The sequence below is a fragment of the Columba livia genome, chromosome 28, assembly GCF_036013475.1.
Source record: "Columba livia isolate bColLiv1 breed racing homer chromosome 28, bColLiv1.pat.W.v2, whole genome shotgun sequence".
Classification (NCBI taxonomy): Eukaryota; Metazoa; Chordata; class Aves; order Columbiformes; family Columbidae; genus Columba; species Columba livia.
This window is the reverse complement of record NC_088629.1, coordinates 1,406,622-1,426,936: the sequence shown is the minus strand read 5'-3', so window position 1 is coordinate 1,426,936 and position 20,315 is coordinate 1,406,622. Positions and strand designations below refer to the sequence as shown.

Sequence of the window (20,315 nt, the reverse complement as noted above, 5' to 3'; positions counted from 1 at the left end):
CTCTGACCCTCTGCCTTCTCTTGCAGTCAAAGTTGAGGAACCCGTTTCCATGGAGATGGACAATCATATGTCTGAAAAGGATGACGGTTGCTACGACAACGCCGAGGCCGCATTCAGTGACGACGAGGAAGACTTGAGCAGCAAAGGTGAGGGAGCTCAGGCAGCTGAGCGCCCGCTCTCAACTTCGGCACCGTCGTGGCCGGATCGCCACCGTTTGCCTCCGCGCTGGTCGGTGTTTCCTCACTGGCTTTGAGGGCACCTTCCCTTCGTGATGGAGGATTCTTGGACAGACTTCTGTAAGCACAGTTCCCTCAAAACCCCTTTCCCACGAGCCGTGGGGGTTGCTGGACCCGGGGCAGATCCCCTTCTTGAGATCCAGGCTTCCTTCAGGTGTGGAGGCCAATGTTTTGCTGGTTCCCAGTCCCCGACAGCCAAAACCAGCAGACAGGACACAAATCTGTGCTCAAATTGAAAGGCCGCTGGGCTTCATCTCCTCACCTGGTTATTCCTTAGAGCTTAGACCCTTCAAACGCAGCATTTTCTCCACCCATGTGTCCTCTCTTCATGTCCGACTGGTCTCGAGCCCCGCCGTGCGGTTGGGAATCCCTGTGGCAGATGCTGTTTGGGAACAGGGTGTCTTCTCTGTTCTCAGGCAGCCGCTAATGAGGCTCAGGCTTCTAATTGCTCAGCCTCATGGTTTCCATTACACTCGCTCCCTCTCGAAGCCTGCAGAAGGCCAAAATCCCCTCTGCTCGCTCTCTGGAGCTTGAGGCATCTCGAGATGTTTGGGATGGGACTCTCATGGGCTTCCTGCTGTGCTGGGGGGTTAATCCTGCGCTGGGGAGAGACCACAAGCCCGGGATGGGGACAATATGTGACACTGTGCTGTAGCACCACGTCAAAATTCCCATCGGACCCTGGCCAGCTGCTTGGGGGCCTTGATAGGGACACGGGCTCGAAAGCCACGTGCAGGGAGGATTTTTGTCAAGGGGTTTGGCCACATTGTGCCATCCCATAGCAGCAGCTTGCTTGGGAGCGCTTGGGAGCGCTTCTGGCCTCTGCCACGGTTCATTTTTGTGGCCTCAGAATGGAGAATGAGGGTGCGGAAGAGCAGTCGGTATCTCAGTCCTGGAGCCCTGAACACGAGCATTTGCGTGTCGGGTGGAGAGAGGCTCGCAAGCCGGCTGTGCGCACGGAATGTGGCCAAGGGCAGGCGAGGCGTCAGGTTTGGAAACAACCGGACGGGAACCACAATTCTGGGCATCCCCTGCGTTTGGATCCCGTCCCACCGTCCTCGCTGTGACCTGGGCACATCTCCAAAGGGTGAAGGCGAGATCTGAGGCTGGACCCTGTCCCCACAGCCCCCCACGACTCCGCTGCTAGGACAGAAATTGCCTCTGACGCTTCTTAGATGCAGCTTTTAGGGAAAATAGACTGTTCCAGTGTTGCTTTCGTTGTTGCAGGGAAGAAGAGGGAGTTCAGGTTTCACCCGATCAAAGAGACCATTGTGGAGGAGCCAGTTGATATCACGCCGTTCCTGGACCAACTGGACGAGTCGCTGAAGGACAAAGTCCTGCAGCTGCAGAAGGGAAGGTTGGTATCATTTGGTCCTGTGACATTTTGTGTTGATCTCTTCGGGGAAACGCCACACAAGACCTTTCAGTTGTGTTGCGCGATGCTGCCCGCACCAGAGCGCTTCTCTCAGAGCTAACGCCATCCTGCTCAGGTCCTGCAGGAAATATCCAGAAGGTTTTCAAAGGCGCTGCGTTAGGAACCTTATAATTTGTCCTTGGAGCAGGCTCGGACCAGGGCACAACAGCAATTTGCTGGGGGCATTTATCTGAATCACTGACAGAAAGGCAAAAGGCTCTTGAGTTTTATCCTTCTCCGCTGTCGGATTGACGGGGGAAACTTCTTGGGGGTTTCAATACCTCTGTGCACGGGACACGTTCCCCAGGGACACCGACACCTGTGTCTGCGTGTTCTCCGGACTTGATTTTCAGTGACCTTGGAATTAACTCCATTTAAAGAAGGTTAAAAAAAGCTCTTGCTTTGCAGACCTTGGCGTGGTAGACTGATTTAATGTAATTTATGTCTTGATGGCTTTAAGTGCATTTAATCTTATGCTTTTAGTCATTTCATTTGTTTGTCTCGCTGCAGACAACCTCGGGCGCTTTTCTGGAAGTAGGTGCTGCCGCCGCACAGCGTGTTTTTCCAGGGCTCAATCTCCGCGGCGCGCGCTTCTAAGCCGGGCCTATCTCTAAGCCTGGCACTAGCACAAAGCAGAGCCCCCCGCCTCTCGGGTCTTGGAGGGGGGCGCTCCCAAGCAGAGCCAGCTCAGCACAAAGCCCCCTTGTCCCTGCTCCTCGGTATCTTCCTATGTAACTTGGATTTCCTCTTGTTTTTGTGCTGCAGCGATACGGAAGCTCAGTGTGAGGTCATGCAGGAAATCGTGGATCAAGTCCTGGAGGTAACGGCACAGATCTGCCGCCTAACTGGGAGAGCAGAGCGGCCGGACTGGTGTGGGCTGGGCAGCTCTGCCCCGAGAGCCGCGACTAAATGAGGGGACACAGGATCCCGAGGACACTCGAATCCTAAATGAGTCCAAAGCGGCGCGGCGTGCACTGGGTGTTAAACACGGCCCCGAGCTGCTGCTTGTGGGAGGGGAAAATTGCTCCGTCCCCCGTTGCTGTTGCGTTGGGGACGCTGCTGGTTTTGTGCTCGGCGGAGGCTGCAGCAAACCCGGCCCAGCAGAAGAGCTGCGGGTGTTTCCGCGAGCTGAGCATTCAAGGGAAGCTTCATCATCCCCTGCCTGGAACCAGCTCCCTTTCGAGTCAAGTGGCCTTTTAGCAGATGAGAGCTGCTTCCCCCGCTGCGGGAGCATGGGGAAAGGGTTTCTCAGGGTGTAAATCCTCATTGCCAAGCGCCTTCGGTCCCCGCACCCCTTGCAGAGGGAGAGCTGAGCTCAGTGAATTACTGGCCATTAGAGGATAAGTGGACCGCAGTGATTGTGAAGTGCTTCAGAGCTGGGCATCAATTAGGGGCTCATCTGGCTGACGAGCAGCTCCTGGTGCTGCAGTAAAGCAGCAAAACGGCTCCTGCGGAGCTCGGGGTCCATTCAGTGCAGCGGCGGCTCTGCCGGGTCCCCCCGGCCGCGGCTGTGCCGGTCGGGCAGGCTTGGAGCTGCAGCTTTCTCCTCTCATTCCTTCCTTTCTCTCCGTCAGGAGGACTTTGACTCGGAGCAGTTATCGGTGCTCGCATCCTGTCTCCAGGAGCTATTTAAGGCTCACTTCCGTGGTGAGGTTTTGCCAGAAGAAATCACGGAGGAGTAAGGTTCTATTTATTTTGGTTTGCGCGCGTCTCGTCCTTTCACGCTGGGATTTGGGCTTTTCCCACTCAAACATTCGGTTTTCAGCGGTCTGTGCTGAAGCCAGCGGCTTCCCCTGTGAAACAATCCAGGGTCAAGTGTGAAGCTGCTCAACAGGTGTCGTATCACAAGAGACCATCTTCTTCCTCCCCAGCAGGGAGAAGCTGGTGGCTCCTGGCTGCCTGGGGCGCAGAAGGTCTTAAAAACACCATCTGTCCCTGCTCTACTTGCCCAAACCACTAAGTATGGGCCCTTATCAGCTCCAGAGCGAACACTGTCCGGAAAAAACATGCAGCCAACATCAGAAAAATGCGGTTATTTAGGATAACCTAGTCGAAAGGAAAAATAACCAACAGAATTGGTCTTGTCTTAACCCACATGAGGACACGTACGCTCTTCCTCCTGGATTTTGTTGGAACAGGGCTGGGGGTCAGAGCTGCTGCCTCTGCTAACAGGACCATTCCCATGTCCCCGTGAGCTCAGGGTGGCCCTGGGTGGCCTGAGGACCTCGGCACTCAAGGTCCACGGGCTTTTCTCCTGGCCACTGCTGGGGAAACACAGAGCGTGGGTGCACATGGAGCTCTGACCGGTGCGTTTGTCCCGCAGGTCTCTGGAGGAGTCGGTGGGGAAGCCTCTCTACCTAATATTTAGGTATGTCCCGGGATATTTGTTGAATAAGTCAGAGCTTTCCTGTTTGCTTCCCGAGGGTGAACCCTGTGGGTCTAATTCTGCCCAGCAAGCCACAGGGCTTATCCCAGGATCAGTTTCTTGCTTCGTTCTGCCTTATGTTGTGTTTTGTTTAGTAGAAAGACCTAAAATACAGGAAAATCACAGCTCATTTGTGGGAGCCTGGGGTCCCCGGGTCACTCGAATTTGCTGGGTCCTGACCCCTTTGTTGCTGCACGTCCCGTTGGGTGTCCCTTGTGTACAGTCTGGAGAGCGGGTGCCCAGGACCGCGGGGTTTCCCTGCGAGCTGCCAGTCCCTGTTAGCAGAGAGCCGGTGCACGGGATGCCACGAAACGTCACCATCTCCTGTGCTCTGCTCCCCAAGGAACCTCTGCCAGATGCAGGAAGATAACAGCGGTTTCTCGCTGCTGCTGGATCTCCTCTCAGAGCTCTACCAGAAGCAACCCAAGATCGGCTACCACCTCCTGTACTATTTAAAAGCCAGGTAGATCCGCGGGGAAAGCATCCGAGCTTCCACTGGGCCGGTGCTGCCTCCAAGAGACGGCTCGGCGTCAGCGCCACCGCAGCACCACGGCTCCTCGCTCACCCACCCGTCCGTCTCCCTCCAGCAAAGCCGCGGCGGGGAAGATGAACCTGTACGAGTCCTTCGCCCAGGCCACGCAGCTGGGGGACCTGCACACTTGTCTGATGATGGACATGAAGGCCTGCCAGGAAGACGACGTGCGGCTGCTCTGCTACCTCACCCCCTCCATTTACACAGAGGTAAGGCAGCAGGAATCCCAGTTCAGATGGGCCTTCCTGCAGGCAGCTCAGCACCAGGGAGGTTTGGTCCTGTGCTTCAGGCCTGTTACGCTGCAGCCAAGAAGCTGGCAAGGCTAGGAACAGCTCTGTTAGGCTGAGCACAACGCAGTCTCCATCCAGCCCAGTCTAACGGGGTGGGGTGGATCAAAGAATCCCAGAATGTGAGGGGTTGGAGGGCCCTGGGAAGCTCATCCAGTGCAATCCCCCCGGAGCAGGAACACCCAGATGAGGTTACACAGGAAGGTGTCCAGGGGGTTGGAATGTCTGCACAGAAGGAGACTCCACAACCCCCTGGGCAGCCTGGGCCAGGCTCTGCCACCCTCACCCCAACAAGTTGCTTCTCATCTTCCAGCGGAACCTCCTGTGTTGCAGTTTGCACCCATTGCCCCTTGTCCTGTCCCTGGTTGTCACCAGAAGAGCCTGGCTCCATCCTCCTGACACTGCCCCTTTCCATCTTGATCCCCAGCAATGAGTCCCCCCTCAGGCTCCTCTTGTCCAGCTCCAGAGCCCCAGCTCCCTCAGCCTTTCCTCACACGGGAGATGCTCCACTCCCTCCAGCATCTTGGTGGCTGTGCTGGACTCTCTCCAGCAGTTCCCTGTCCTGCTGGAGCTGAGGGGCCACAACTGGACACGATATTCCAGATGCGCTGTTGTCCTGCCCTGTGAAAGCCCGACGTGCTCTGCAGATGACGAGGCTCTAACCTCGCTGTCCCAACCGCGTGCACGATTGATGTTATCCGCGCTTTTTCTCTCTGCTCCTCCCTTTCTGGAGAGCAGCAGGTGGAGGCTCCGAGCAGACGTGTCAGAGTCTGGGGGACAAGTTCCGCTGCCTGCCCCAAACTCTTGGATTTTGTGCAAGTTTGTATTGCTTTCAGCACTCGGTGCTGAGGTGGAGCCAGCTGGATTTAGCGCCAAGTTTGGAACAGAGAGCCAGGCATCTGCACCAGCTGGGTCACAGCTCAGTCCCAGTTCACCCAGTCCCTGTCACCACCCGCTGCTGGGACGCTGCCGAGCGCTCTCGCAGACAGTTTGAGTTGAAGTGGTCGCAAGGTCGGAAGCTGCTCCCAACAAGCGTCCAGCTTGTCTGGCTTCAGGGCCAGGAGAGGGAGGGGGGGGTAACGTGTGCTCCGAGGAGACGAGGGGGTCACGGTTCTGCATGTACTTTCTCGTTTCCCTGGGAGGAATGAGCTGCTTGCCCCCCCTCCTCCCTCCTTTCTGGCTGGTTCTGCAGGAACATCTGGGCGTTGAGGCCGTCCAGCCCCGTTCATCCCAGGGGCTTCTGTGGGAAGCCTGGGGAGGGGAAGAAAACCTGCGGAGGCATCGCCCCTATACCACACAGCAGCACGGAGCGTGTTCCGGGGGGTCCTGGCATGGAGGAGCAGCTGGATCCCCTCCCCGGCCCTCTGGGTTTCACAGCTTCCTCCCCAAAGTGGGGTCAGACCGCGGCTGCCCCCGTGGGCGTGCGGAGCAGCTCAAGGCAGAAGGTCCCAAGAACAGCTTGTCTGGACGGCCAGCTTGGAACGGTGCAGCCGCAGCTCGCCGCTGCCAATTTTCCTGGCTTTTTGCCCCGCGTGTTGGTCTTTTTGTTGTTTATTTCCTTGCCGTGCTGCGTAACGCACGAGGCACCGGAACAGCGAGCAAACCCAGCAGGGATAGGGGAAAACGTGGGGAACTTGAAGCACTCTGGCTTCTGCCCCCCACAGCTGGAGCGGCATCGCGGCTCCGCTCGCTCCAGATGTTTGGTGTCAGCTGCGGCTCCAGATGTGCTGGGCACTCGCTGCCTGGCAGCCCTTGGCCCACTCGAGCAGCAAATGCACCTGTCTGCTCCGGCCAACCTTCCTGCGCTTTCTTGGCTCCTTTTCCCGCTCGGCTGCTTCCCCTGTTGCATTTAGGGTCAGGCAGGGCGATGCTGCCCCTTGCGAGGAGGAGCGTGTGTCTGTGTCCGAACCGAGGAGGGGTTTTGCCTCGGCTACAGGACCAGGAGCTCGCGTGTCCTTTCCTGAGCTCTTTGCTTTTGAACTCTTGCAGTTCCCGGATGAGACCCTGCGAAGCGGCGAGCTGCTGAACATGATCGTCGCTGTCATAGACTCATTCCAGGTAAGGAGGGGACCGGTGGCTGGGGAGGGAGGCAGCACGTGCACAAAGCCGCAGCGCTTATATCTTCCCGTTCCCAAGAGGTTTTAGCCTGAAATGATTCTTCATGGAAAGGGCTTTTGGGCATTGGAACAGGCTGCCCAGGGCAGTGCTGGAGTCGCCATCCCTGGAGGGTTGAACAGATGAGGTTCTCAGGGACGTGGGGCAGTAACAGGGGTGGGTTAACAGTTGGACTTGATCTTGAGGGGCTTTTCCAACCCCGATGACTCTGCGAAGTGACGGGCACACACGCAGCAAAGTGCCCGCGGGGCTGAGGTTGTGCCCGCTCCCCCCGTCCTGCTGGGAGACGCGCTGGAGGCTGCGCAGCCGGACAAGTGAAGGCCAAACCCTCGTTAGACCCTCCTAGAGGGAACCTTTCCCCACGGTCACACCGAGTTGCCATGAGCAACCCAAAAATAGTTGCGGTGAGAGCCGGGGGCGGGCGGTGGGCACCGGCAGGAATGCTGGACTGCGTTTTTCTGCCGTCTGGGCTCGTCTGGAGCGTGATCTGCTGATAACCCTTCAACTCGCCCTATTTATACACCATTCCTGGCCAGTTGTGCTTTTCCCAGCTGCGCGGGGGCCAGAACGCCTCGCCAGCAAGTTTTGCTTGGCAGGCTGGAAAGGTTTGAGTCACGGTGCCCTGACCCCCCAGCCCAGCGCCGCTCGGACTCCTCTGCTCCCGGCTCTGCCGCCGCGCTCAAACACAAAGGGGTTGTTTTTCCCAGCAGAGCCTGTAGCGTTTCCTCTCCCCTCCCTTCTCCAATTCCTTCATTCCTTCCTGTTATTCTTCATCTGTTTCCCCGCGATGCTCTGGCTGCGTGGCCCCCCTACCCAGCTCTGCAAGTGGAGCCCCCGGGGCAGGATTTGGGCAGCGTCACCCCCTGCCCTGCGGCGCAGGGACAATCGGGGACCCCGAGCAGAGACGCGTGGGGCTGTCGGAGCTTTCCCAGCGGGCTGCCGAGCCCTCCCCTCCATCGCCAAAAACCCGGGTCTGAGAGCGCCTGCAGCACAAGGTCCCCGGTGTTTGTCACCGAGCAGGGTGACAGATCCCACCCGGGCTGCGCGCATCTGCTGTCTGTCCTGCGTGACACTTGCTCCCCGGCCTGGGTGTTGATGTGTGAAACCATTAACCTCTCGTTACTTCTTTGCCTCTGCCGGTCGCTCTCAACAGCTGCCGCTCCCTGGAGCTGCTGAGCCCAGCTCTGATTCACAAACCAGCTGCAGCCCGCGGGGTTTCGGGGCCTCCCTGCTCCCGCGGACACGGCTGATGCCGGCGGAGCGGCGGCTTCTCCGCTCACTTTCCACATCACGGGGCTGCGGCGGAGCCCGGGCGCCCCGCTAACCCCGTTTGCTCTGCCGCCCAGTTGCAGGAGCTGGTGTGCCACGTCATGATGGGGAACCTCGTCATGTTCCGCAAAGACTCGGTGCTGAACATCCTGAGTGAGTAACGACCTCGCGGGGGTGAAAGCAGAACCATTCCTGGGCACCCTAAGCCTTCCTTGCCTTGGGAGATCCTGTTTTGCAGAGACACCCCAAATCCTTGGAAAGGGAGAAAGCTGTGGCGTTCACCACAATTTGCATTTTGATTTGGGAGGGTTGCAGTCCGTGCCGAGCCGCGCCGGGCCAGCGGTGCCGCCCGTGGCCGCGCTGCCGTAGGAAGAGCCCCACGCAAACCGAGAGCGGCTCTTGTGCTGGCCCGGTCGTGCCGAGGTCTGGATTTCCTTGTGGTATTGCTGCTGCTTAAAGGATCGCTGCCCTAAACCGGATTGTCGGGTTTAGCGGTGTGATCCGAGCTGGGCGCTCTGACGGGTTTTACCCGGCTGCTGAGCCCCGGCGCTTTGCCAGAGTGTAATCCAGGGCTCGCACGTTCTCATAAGGTGATTAGATGAGGTTAAAGCCTGATCGACTTGATTCACATTCACAAATCTTGCGTGCTCACTATTTTCTTGTGTCCTGAGTATTCTCAGGACAGGTACTTATGATTTGGCTGTTTTCGGATTTCTCCAGGGTGGGTGTAATGCCGGGTGGGACCAACATTGTCCCCGTGTGCCGCGCGGCCCTGCTCACCATTTTGTGCTTCCCCCCACCAGTTCAAAGCCTGGACTGGGAGACCTTTGAGCAGTACTGCACCTGGCAGCTGTTCCTGGCGCACAACATCCCCCTGGAGACCATCATCCCCATCCTGCAGCACCTCAAGTACAAAGGTGAGCTGTCCCCTGGCGGGATCACCTCACAGCGAGAAAGGCCTTGAGGTGCTGGAGTTGAGAGAAGGGAACGGAGCTGGTGAGGGGCTGGAGCACAATGTGATGGAGACTGAGGGACCTGGGAAACGGCCGCAAGTTGCGCCAGGGGAGGTTGAGGGTGGAAATTTGGGGTGATTTCTCCCCAAAGGGCTGTGGGTGTTGAACAGGCTGCCCAGGGCAGTGCTGGAGTCGCCATCCCTGGGGGGGTTAAACACACAGATGAGGTTCTCAGGGACACGGGGCAGTGCCAGGGGTGGGTTAACACTTGGACTCGATGATCTCAAGGGGCTTTTCCAACCAAAATGATCAGATGTGACTCTGTGCTGTGTTGCAGATCACCCCGAGGCGTTATCCTGCCTGCTGCTGCAGCTGAGGCGAGAGAAGTGAGTGCGCGGGGCTCCGTGCTGTGACAGCGCGGCTGTCACTCTCCTGAGCACCCTGGGGACACGGGAGGGTGGACACGTGTGACACCAGCGGGGCTTTTCCAACCAAAACAATTCTCTGATTCTATGTCCCCGTTTGCCGCAGACCCAGCGAGGAGATGGTGAAGATGGTGCTGAGCCGGCCCTGCCACCCCGGCGACCAGTTCACCACCAGCATCCTGCGGCACTGGTGCATCAAACACGACGACCTCCTGGCCGAGCACATCAAATCGCTGCTGATCAAGAACAACAGCCTCCCCCGAAAACGCCAAAGGTGAGGGCAGGGTGGGCTGACACGCGGCCAGAGCCGCGGCTGAGCGTCTCTTTGGTCTCGCCTGCGTCCAGCCAGCAGAACCCGTTATTACCCAGCGCTGTGTGGAAGCGATTTCAGCTGCTGGTGTGAGCGGTGGGCACGGGGCCCTTTCCCAGCCTTTTATCCAACCTCGAAGACCAACATCGGCCTCTGGCCTCGGCGCAGCCGTCACCAGCTGAGACAAGGGACACGGGGTCCTGGCGCCGCTCTGTGCTGGGTCACGCAGCCCCTGGGGCAGGGGAGGAGGACAGTCCCCACGGCAGGGTCCTCTGTGTCCCTGTCCCCACAGCAGCGTCCTCTGTGTCCCTGTCCCTGCCCGCAGCCCGTTGCTGGAGTGGGAAGGACATCTAGTGTCCTGGGCAAGCAGAGCAGCCCCGCGCTCCTGCCGCAGCGTGTCCCCAAGGACGCCCACGCTGTGCCACGGCAGAGCTGTCCCCAAGGACGCCCACGCTGTGCCACGGCAGAGCTGTCCCCAGGGACGCCCACGCTGTGCCACGGCAGAGCTGTCCCCAAGGACCCTCGCACTGTGCCACGGCAGAGCTGTCCCCAGGGACACCCACGCTGTGCCACGGCAGAGCTGTCCCCAGGGACACCCACGCTGTGCCACAGCAGAGCTGTCCCCAAGGACGTCCATGCTGTGCTATGGCAGAGCTGTCCCCAAGGACCCTCACACTGTGCCACGGCAGAGCTGTCCCCAGGGACGCCCACGCTGTGCCACGGCAGAGCTGTCCCCAGGGACGCCCACGCTGTGCCACGGCAGAGCTGTCCCCAGGGACCCTCACGCTGTGCCACGGCAGAGCTGTCCCCAGGGACGCCCACGCTGTGCCACGGCAGAGCTGTCCCCAGGGACACCCACGCTGTGCCACGGCAGAGCTGTCCCCAGGGACGCCCACGCTGTGCCACGGCAGAGCTGTCCCCAGGGACCCTCACGCTGTGCCACGGCAGAGCTGTCCCCAGGGATGCCCACGCTGTGCCACGGCAGAGCTGTCCCCAGTGACCCCCCAGCTGGCCCCACGGCCACCGCTTGGCTGGGACCTGCCAGCAGGTTCTTTGTCATCGGGAACTCGCTGGTGCTCGCGGTGCCACCTCTGTGTCCCCCCGCTCTCCGGGGGGAAATCGGTGCCTTCGTCTGTTCCTCCGTGTTAATTAACAGTTTTTCACAGCTGAACAACGCGGCTGTTTTCTGTGCCGGGATCCAAGGCGGATCCAGGTCTAATCGCCACTAATTAACGAGCGGCCAGCTGGGGCCCCGGGTGCTTGGCACCGGGCACCGTCCCCCGGCCAGGACTCAGCACGGGGCGCCCGGAGCTGCCGGGGATGGCAGTGGCAGCACCCCGAGCAGGATTTGTCCCCTGGAGCAGCATGTGCTGATCAGCCTCAGGGGACATGTGACAGAGCCAGAAAACCGATTTTCTGCCGCTCCCCGCCCCCCCGACTCCGGCTTTTGGGGCACCCCAGGGTGACGTTCTCTGTGCTGCAGGGTTTGGGCTGTGACACTCAGCCCCCCCACAAACAAGGGGTCCCGCACCTGTCTTTGGTGGGGGGGACAAAGTCAGGGTCTGCACTAATGAGCGCTGTTCTTCACCCCCCCAGCCTGCGCAGCTCCAGCAGCAAACTGGCGCAGCTGACGCTGGAGCAGATCCTGGAGCACCTGGACAACCTGCGCCTCAACCTGACCAACACCAAACAGAACTGTACGTACCCCCGGCTCCGTCACCGCCAGCGGCCCCGGGGCGCTGTGTCCAAAATGGATGTGGAGGGGGGGTTCCCCTGCCTGGGGGGCACCCACCCTTAAGTCTCTGACCCAAATTCCTGCTGGTTTCTCGACAGTTTTCAGCCAAACCCCCATCCTGCAGGCGCTGCAGCACGTCCAGGCCAGCTGCGACGAAGCCCACAAGATGAAGTGAGTCTGTCCCTCCCCCGGGTGACATCAGGACACGGTGTGGCATGGGGTGGGGGTGACCTGACACCCCCTCCCACATCCCCCTCCCACTTCCTTCCAGGTTCAGCGACCTCTTCTCCCTGGCAGAGGAGTATGAAGACTCCTCCAGCAAACCCCCCAAGAGCCGCCGCAAAGCCACCCTGTCCAGCCCCCGCAGCCGCAAGAACGCGGCGCAGCCCCCCAACCCCGAGGAGGAGTCGGCGTCCAGCAGCGCCTCGGTAAGCGGCCCCGTCCCCCCCCACCTCAGCTGGACCCCCAGGACACGCAGGTCCCCCCCCCGGCAGCGGTCACCCCCACATCCCCCTCTCCCGGCACAGGAGGAAGAAGACACCAAACCCAAACCTGCCAAAAGGAAAAGAAAGGGCTCGTCTGCCGTGGGCTCGGACAGTGACTGAGGGCTCTGCCCGCCCCCCCACTCTCGGGGCCCCGCAGTGACACCCCCACGCTGGGACAGAAGCCAGGAGGGAAGGACGTCCCCGCGGGGACACGGTGCTGCCCCCGCCGCTTCCCACAATGTGACTTTTTAGCATCTTTTTACCAGCGGCTGGGGAGGGGTTGGAGTGTGCACCCCCCGCTTTGGGGACAGCGTGGACAGGGGACCCCGAGAGGCGATGTGGCAGGGGCGGGGTTTGGGGGGGTGTTTCTGGTTATATATCACACGTTCTCCTATTTTCTTATAAGAAGTTGAAATAAACAGTGCGAACTGGTTTGCTGCTCCGGGTGCTTTGGAGGGGGGGGACTTGTGGCCCTGCCTGCGGGGGCCAAGGGACCTTGTCCCCCTCCCCTGGCCGTGTCCCCCTGTGTCACGGAGCTCTTTGGGGGGGTCCTGCCCCCGTGAGGAGGGGACACGCCCCCCCGTCCCCCCGAGCTCTCAGCGTTTTTAAGTGGTTTTTTTAAAGAAATAAAAGCTCTCAGATGTTTTGTACCAAGTGCCACCTCTCTGTGCCGTGTTGGGGGGGCCGGGGTGTGACATGTGGCTCCTGGGGGAACGTCGTGGCGCTGAAACGGGAGGTGGGGGGGCGTGGAGGGTGGGGCCAGGAGGGGCGTGGCTCTGGACCGGGGGCGTGTCCCGGCTGGGCACGTGCAGTCTGGGCGTGTCCTGGATGGGCGTGTCCAGTGTGGGTGTGTCCCGGGAGCGTGCCGAGGGGGGGCGTGACCTGGTGTGGGCGTGTCCTGCGGCGGGTGTGTCCCGGTGGGCGTGTCCAGAGTGGGGCGTGTCTTGTGGTGGGCGTGTCCCGAAGGGGCGTATCCTGTGGTGGGCGTGTCTTTGTGGTGGGCGTGTCCCGTAGGGGCGTGTCCGTGCGGGGCGTGTCCCGGGCGGCGGGCGATGGCGGTGCTGGCGGCTGCGGCGGCGCTGGCGGTCGCGGTGGCGCTGGCGCTGCTGCAGCGGTTGCTGCGCCCGCACCTCTGGGCCGACCTGGCGTTCGCGGTTCGCGCCGCGCGGTGCCGGCGCCGGGCGATGCGGGGCAGGGGCGGCCTGGCCGCCCGGTTCCTGCGGGCGGCGCGGGAGGCGCCGGCGCGGCCGTTCCTGCGGGCGGCGGGGGGAGCGGAGCCCTACGGGGCGGCGGCGCGGCGGGTGGCCCGGGTGGCCAACGCGCTCCGGCGGCGGCCGCTGCCCGGGGGGGGCGAGCTGGGGCCCGGCGTGACCGTGGGGCTGCTGGTGGGGAACGAGCCGCGGTTCGTGTGGGGCTGGTTGGGGCTGGCGGCGCTGGGGGCCCGACCCGCGTTCCTGGGCACGGCGCTGCGGCCGCCGGCGCTCCGGCACTGCCTGCGGGCCTGCGGGGCCAGGGCGCTGCTGGTGGCGGACGGTGAGCGCGGGGGGGGCACCGGGGCGGGGGGACGGGGACACCGGGGCGGGAGGCGCTGGAGCCGCCGGGGCTGCGGTGGGAGCGGGGAAACGCGGGTGGGGAGTGAACGGGGTGGTGGCGGGTCCGTGGGTACCGGGGGTGGGAAAGGGTCCGGCGGGTGGGGGGATACGGGGGACACCAGGGACGTACCGGGCTCTTGGGTTCTGGGGGTGGCGAAGGGTCCAGGGGATGGGCTGGTCCCGGGGACACCGAGCCCGTGGTACCGGGGATGGGCTGGTCCCGGGGGCACCGAGCCCGGTACCGGGGGAGCTCTGGAATCTCCGGGGCGGTACCGGTGCCTCTGTGGGTGGCACAGGGGGATTTCCCGGGGGACTCCAGCGCTGCCCACCGGGCTGGGGGATCCGGACAGCGCGGCTCAGGATGGGGGTGATGGGGACACGCGGGTGTCCCCATGGGTCCCTCCTTTGTGCCGCATGAGGCTCAGTTGTGTCCCCTAAACCAGCCACATCCATCCTGTCCGGTCACCCCAGGTGGGGTCCATCTGACACCCCCCAGGACAGGGCTCAGGGCTGGCAGTGTCCCCAAGGGCTGGGGACACCCCGACTGTGACGCCGGGGGGTCCGTTCAGCGCCCCCACACAGCCCTGTCCCCCAGGCCTATTTGCGGCGGTGGAGCCCATCCTGCCCAGCCTGCGCGAGGACGACGTGGCCGTGTGGGTGCTGGGGGGGGGTCCGTACCCCCCCGGCGCCCTGGCCCTGCAGGACCTGCTGGACGCGGCCTCCGAGGAGCTGGAGCCCGAGGACGTGTGGGAGCCGCAGGACATGAGTGACACCTGTCTCTACATCTTCACCTCCGGCACCACCGGTGCGGGACGGGATGGGCGGACGGGGTGACCCGGGCGAGTGGGGAAGCTCAATGCCCCCCCCCCACCCCAACCAGGTCTCCCCAAAGCCGCTCGCATCTCCCACCTCAAGTCCATCATGTGCCTGAGCTTCTACGAGCTGGTCGGAGCCTCCAGCCGGGACGTGATTTACCTGGCGCTGCCGCTCTACCACATGGCCGGGTCCCTCCTGGGCATCGGCGGCTGCATCGGCATCGGTGAGCGGCACCGGGGCCCCGTGGCGGAGCCGCTGGCGCTTCGGAGGGGGCTGATCCCCCCGCCATCCTTCCCCAGGGGCCACGTGTGTGTTGAAGGAGAAGTTCTCAGCCGGCCAGTTCTGGGATGATTGTCGCGCCGAGGGCGTCACCGTCTTCCAGTACATCGGGGAGCTCTGTCGCTACCTGGTCAACCAGCCGCCGGTCAGGGGCCGTTCCGCCGGGACGGGGTGACCAGGGGTGTCCCCAAAGCTGAGCCCGCGTCCCCGCAGCGCCCCGGGGAGCGGGAGCACGGGCTGCGGCTGGCGGTGGGCAGCGGGCTGCGCCCCGACGTCTGGAGGAGCTTCCTGCGGCGCTTCGGGGACATCCGCGTGGTGGAGACCTACGGCATGACCGAGGGCAACGTCACCCTCTTCAACTACACGGGGACGCCGGGGGCCGTGGGGCGCAGCAGCTTCATCTACAAGGTGAGCGGGGCCGGGACGGGGGTGCTCAGCTCCAGCAGGACAGGGAACTGCTGGAGAGAGTCCAGCGCAGCCACCAAGATGCTGAAGGGAGTGGAGCATCTCCCGTGTGAGGAAAGGCTGAGGGAGCTGGGGCTCTGGAGCTGGACAAGAGGAGCCTGAGGGGGGACTCATTGCTGGGGATCAAGATGGAAAGGGGCAGTGTCAGGAGGATGGAGCCAGGCTCTTCTGGTGACAACCAGGGACAGGACAAGGGGCAATGGGTGCAAACTGCAACACAGGAGGTTCCGCTGGAAGATGAGAAGCAACTTGTTGGGGTGAGGGTGGCAGAGCCTGGCCCAGGCTGCCCAGGGGGTTGTGGAGTCTCCTTCTGTGCAGACATTCCAACCCGCCTGGACACCTTCCTGTGTAACCTCATCTGGGTGTTCCTGCTCCGGGGGGATTGCACTGGATGGGCTTTCCAGGGCCCTCCAACCCCTCACGTTCTGGGGTTCTGTGTCCCTGATGTCCCCCCGGTTCCTCTCCCCAGCTCGTCTCACCGTTTGACATCGTGCGCTATGACGTGGCGCAGGGAGCGCCGGTGCGGGACACGACCGGGCGCTGCGTCCGTGTGAAACCGGGTGAGTAGCAGCGATGGGGGGAACTTTTTGGGGTCCCCATGGGCGCCCCCATCACACATCCTCATCCCCGCAGGCGAGACGGGGCTGCTGATCGCCCCGGTGAGCCCCCGCACCCCGTTCCTGGGCTACGCCGGCAGCCGGGAGCAGTCGGAGCAGAAGCTGCTGCGCGGGGTGTTCGCCGAGGGCGACACCTATTTCAGCACCGGGGACCTGATGGAGCAGGACCGCGACCAGTTCGTCCGCTTCCGCGACCGCACCGGGGACACTTACAGGTGACAAAGGTCCCTCCGTCTCTCCTGCTGTCCCTGGGTCCCCATGTCTGTCCCGCAGGTCCCCACGTCCGTCCTGCTGTCCCCATGTACCCACCACGTGTCCTGTGGGGTCCCCACGTCCGTCCTGTCGTCCCCGGGTACCCAACGTCTGTCCCACACGTCCCCACGTCTGTCCCGTGGGTCCCTGTGTCCGTCCTGCTGTCCCTGCGTACCCAACATCTGTCCCACGTGTCCCCATGTCCGTGCTGTGGGTCCCCACATCTGTCCTGCCGTCCCTACATGCCCAACATCTGTCCCATGGGTCCGTATGTCCGTCCTGCCATCCCCATGTACCCAACATCTGTCCCGTGGGTCCCAAAGGACACCCCCAACTCTGTGCAGCAGCCCCACACACCCCATTGTGTAGCCAGCGGGGGGCTCAGCCCCATTTAATATTGCGGGGGGCTCATCCCTGTTGCCCCCAGGTGGAAAGGCGAGAACGTGGCCACCACCGAGGTGGCCGAAGCCTTGATGGCCCACGAGTCCCTTCAAGAAGCCACCGTGTACGGCGTCACCGTGCCAGGTACCGCGCCCCCCCGTCCCATCCCGCTGTCGCTGCCCCCCGGCCCGGCCGTGCCCCCCAGCTCTGCCCTCGCCCCACAGGCCACGAGGGCCGCGCCGGGATGGCCGCGCTGGTTCTGCGTCCCGGCTGCCGCCTCGATGGCTCCGCGCTGCACCGGCACCTGGAGCAGCTGCTGCCGCCGTACGCCTGGCCCCGCTTCCTCCGGCTGCAGGTACCGCGGGGACATGGGGGACACGGGGGACATGGGGGGGCAATGCGGGGACCCCCCCAACCTGCCCCCCCCCGCCAGGAGCGGCTGGAGATGACGGAGACGTTCAAGCAGCAGAAGGCGCGGCTGGCGCGCGAGGGCTGCGACCCGGCGCGTGTCCCCGCGCCGCTGTTCCTGCTGGACGCCGCCGCCGGGACCTACGTCCCGCTGGTTCCCGCGCTCTGGGAGCGCGTCCTGGACGGGCGGCTCCGCATTTAGAGCCGGAGCCGCGGGTGGCCCCGCGCCGGGCGCCACGGAGCGCCCGCCCCCCTGTCCCGCCAGCGCCGGGTGGCCCGCGGGTCCCCACGGCCGTCCCACCGTCCCCAGGTACCCAACACACGTCCTGTGGGTCCCCACGGCCGTCCTGCCGTCCCCACGTAGCCAACACAGGTCCTGTGGGTCCCCATGTCCGTCCTGCCATCCCTGGGTCCTCATGTCTGTCCCGTGGGTGCCCACATCTGTCCTGCTGTCCCCAGGTACCCACCATGTGTCCTGTGGGTCCCCATGTCCGTCCTGACACCCCATGTACCCAACACAGGTGCTGTGGATCCCCAAGTCTGTCCCGCGGTTCCCCACGTCTGTCCTGCCATCCCCATGTACCCAACACACATCCTGGGGGTCCCCGTGTCTGTCCTGCCATCCCCGGGTCCCCATGTCTGTCCCGTGGGTCCCCACGTCTCTCCTGCCACCCCGTGTACCCACCATGTGTCCTGTGGGTCCCCATGTCTGTCCCACGGGTCCCTGTGTCCATCCTGCTGTCCCCATGTACCCACCGCGTGTCCTGTGGGGTCCCCACGTCCGTCCTGTCGTCCCCGGGTACCCAACGTCTGTCCCACGCGTCCCCACGTCTGTCTCGCGGGTCCCTGTGTCCGTCCTGCTGTCCCTGCGTACCAAACATCTGTCCCACGGGTCCCCATGTCTGTCCTGTGGGTCCCCACATCTGTCCTGCCGTCCCTACATGCCCAACATCTGTCCCACGGGTCCGTATGTCTGTCCTGCCGTCCCCATGTACCCAACATCTGTCCCACGGGTCTGTATGTCCGTCCTGCCACCCCCATGCACCCCCCATGTGTCCCGTGGGGTCCCCCCGTCTGTCCCACGGGTCCCTCTGTCCATCCCCGTCCCCAGGTCCCCCATGGCCTCTGTGTCCCCATGTCCCCCCCCAATTTGGGAGCTGGGGGGGGGGTCACGTCCCCCCGCACTGGGGTCCCGCTCTTTGTAGGTACAAACACACTTTTTTAGGGGTTTTTTGGATAAATAAACTCTTTTTGTAGCAAATCTGCTCCCTGTCGCCGTGGGGGTGGGTGCTGGGGGGGGGACACCGGTGTCACCGTCCCCATGGGGCCCCCCAACCCCCCCACGACCCCCCAGCGCGACACCGAATGTTCCTCATGAACATCACGATAAATATCCCGAAGGGTTTTATTTTAATGTCGTTTTTACCTTTTATGCGAAGAAAAGAAACCGAGTCGCTGCGCTTTGGGGTTTCGGACGTGGGGCAAATGGGGGAAAAGAGGGAAAAATGAAGGGAAAGGTGTGAAATTAGGGCAAAAGGGGCCGGGCTGTTCCCCCCGCTGCGGTTTGGTTGGGGGGGCTGGGTGGGTGACTCTGATAGCCCGCAAATTTGGCCAAAATCCCGCAAATTTGGCCCAAAATGCCTCAAATCTGGGCCTGAAATCCCACAAATTAGGGCTCAAATCCCTCAAATCTGGGCCTGAAATCCCTCAATTTGGCCCAAAATGCCTCAATTCTGGGCCCGATAACCCACAAATTTGGCCTCAAGTCCATCAAATCTGGGCCTGAAATCCCACAAATTTGGCCCAAAATCCCTCAAATTTGGCTCAAAATCCCTCAAATCTCGGCCTGAAATCCCTCAGTTTGGCCCAAAATGCCTCAAATCTGGGCCCGATAACCCACAAATTTGGCCCCAAGTCTGTCAAATTTGGGCCTGAAATCCTGCAAATATGGGCTGAAATCCCTCAAATTTGGGCCTGAAATCCCTCAATTTGGCCCAAAATCCCTCAAATCTGGGCCCGATAACCCACAAATTTGGCTCCAAATCCATCAAATCTGGGCCCGATAACCCACAAATTTGGCCCCAAATCCATCAAATTTGGCCTGAAATCCCTGAAATTTGGGCCAAAATCACTCAAATCTGGGCCTGAAATCCCTCAAATCCCACAAATTTGGGCTGAAATCCATCAAATCTGGGCCTGAAATCCCTCAATTTGGCCCAAAATGCCTCAAATCTGGGCCCAATAACCCACAAATTCGTCCCCAAATCTGTCAAATTTGGGCATGAAATCCCTCAAATTTGGCCCAAAAATCCCTCAAATCTGGGCCTCAAGTCCCTCAAATCTGGGCCTGAAATCCCTCAATTTGGTCCAAAATCCCTCAAATCTGGGCCCGATAACCCACAAATTCGTCCCCAAATCTGTCAAATTTGGGCCTGAAATCCCTGAAATTTGGCCTGAAATCCCTCAAATTCGGCCCAAAATCCCTCAAATCAGGGCCCGATAACCCACCAGTTTGGCCGAAATCCCTCCAATTTGGCCCCAAATCCTGCAAATCTGGGCCTGAAACCCCACAAATTTGGCCCAAAATCCCTCAAATCTGGGCCTGAAATCCCTCAATTTGTCCCAAAATCCCTCAAATTTGCCCCAAAATCCCTCCAACCTGGCCCCGCCACCCCCCAACTCACCAATTTCCACTGAAACCCCCAAATCCACCCCCCTTAAAAACCCCAAAATCCCCCCTCAACCCCCCCAATTCCCCTCCAAAATACCCCCCAAATTTGTGCTTAAACCCCTCAAATCCGGGCCCAAACCCCCCAAATTTGGGCCGAACCCCACCCCACTCCCCCCCCCCCCTTTCTTTTTGCCGTTTGCACCCTTTATTTTGTGTTATTTTGCGTTATTTTGCTGGGGGGGGGGGCAGAGCAAGGAGGCCGCAGACCGCAGGTTGTTATAATGTATATTGTATATATGCCAATGCAATAATAAAAACAGTGCAAATACAGTTACAGTTTATAATACTCGTCCCCCCCCCACCCGGCCCCGCTCCCCCCGTGCTCAGCGCGCTGCCCCCCCCCCCCCCAAAAACCACACCCCCCTCCCCCCATATCCCCCACCCCACCCCAAAAAATCAAATTTTTTATTGTTTTTTTTTTTTTTTAATATTTTTTTTAAAGGTTTTTAAGCTTTTTGGGCCCCCCCCCCCGTCCTGCTGGTGCCGCGGTGGGGGGGGGGGTCCGAGTTTCGCGCGTGTGTGAAAGGCACAAGATTCGGGAGGTGGCCGCCGCCACCAGTGCATCGCCGGGACCCCCCCCCGCCGGGC

General features: G+C 61.6%; 2 protein-coding genes across 5 annotated transcripts in view; both read left to right on the top strand.

The window, feature by feature from the left end:
• INTS3 (integrator complex subunit 3) overlaps window positions 1–12,840 on the top strand; it is a 36,384-nt gene extending 23,544 nt beyond the window's left edge. For 2 of the 3 annotated variants that reach the window (XM_065042984.1, XM_065042986.1), the window contains exons 15-30: window positions 27–146; window positions 1,464–1,593; window positions 2,416–2,470; window positions 3,225–3,328; window positions 3,974–4,018; window positions 4,419–4,538; window positions 4,663–4,816; window positions 6,884–6,952; window positions 8,356–8,431; window positions 9,082–9,195; window positions 9,545–9,617; window positions 9,763–9,930; window positions 11,563–11,663; window positions 11,800–11,872; window positions 11,973–12,129; window positions 12,229–12,840. In XM_065042984.1, the coding sequence (XP_064899056.1) occupies window positions 27–146; window positions 1,464–1,593; window positions 2,416–2,470; window positions 3,225–3,328; window positions 3,974–4,018; window positions 4,419–4,538; window positions 4,663–4,816; window positions 6,884–6,952; window positions 8,356–8,431; window positions 9,082–9,195; window positions 9,545–9,617; window positions 9,763–9,930; window positions 11,563–11,663; window positions 11,800–11,872; window positions 11,973–12,129; window positions 12,229–12,306 (1,637 nt within the window). In that variant the 3' untranslated portion in view covers window positions 12,307–12,840. The remainder of the gene's footprint in view (window positions 1–26; window positions 147–1,463; window positions 1,594–2,415; window positions 2,471–3,224; window positions 3,329–3,973; window positions 4,019–4,418; window positions 4,539–4,662; window positions 4,817–6,883; window positions 6,953–8,355; window positions 8,432–9,081; window positions 9,196–9,544; window positions 9,618–9,762; window positions 9,931–11,562; window positions 11,664–11,799; window positions 11,873–11,972; window positions 12,130–12,228) is intronic. The other variant, XM_065042985.1, reaches the window with a different exon arrangement.
• Window positions 12,841–13,203: 363 nt separating this feature from the next.
• Window positions 13,204–18,257, top strand: SLC27A3 (solute carrier family 27 member 3). Of its 2 annotated transcripts, XR_010468372.1 has the most exons (11): window positions 13,204–13,719; window positions 14,374–14,583; window positions 14,659–14,817; window positions 14,894–15,018; window positions 15,087–15,281; window positions 15,808–15,898; window positions 15,972–16,170; window positions 16,635–16,732; window positions 16,813–16,943; window positions 17,022–17,319; window positions 17,370–18,257. XR_010468372.1 is itself a non-coding variant. In XM_065043018.1 (10 exons), exons 1-10 carry the CDS (start codon window positions 13,239–13,241, stop codon window positions 17,196–17,198), a joined length of 1,866 nt encoding a protein of 621 aa, XP_064899090.1. In that variant the 5' UTR covers window positions 13,204–13,238; the 3' UTR covers window positions 17,199–18,257. The 2 variants fall into 2 exon arrangements, 1 of the variants encoding a protein (XP_064899090.1); XM_065043018.1 differs by having other exon boundaries at window positions 17,022–18,257.
• Window positions 18,258–20,315: the final 2,058 nt, after the last annotated feature.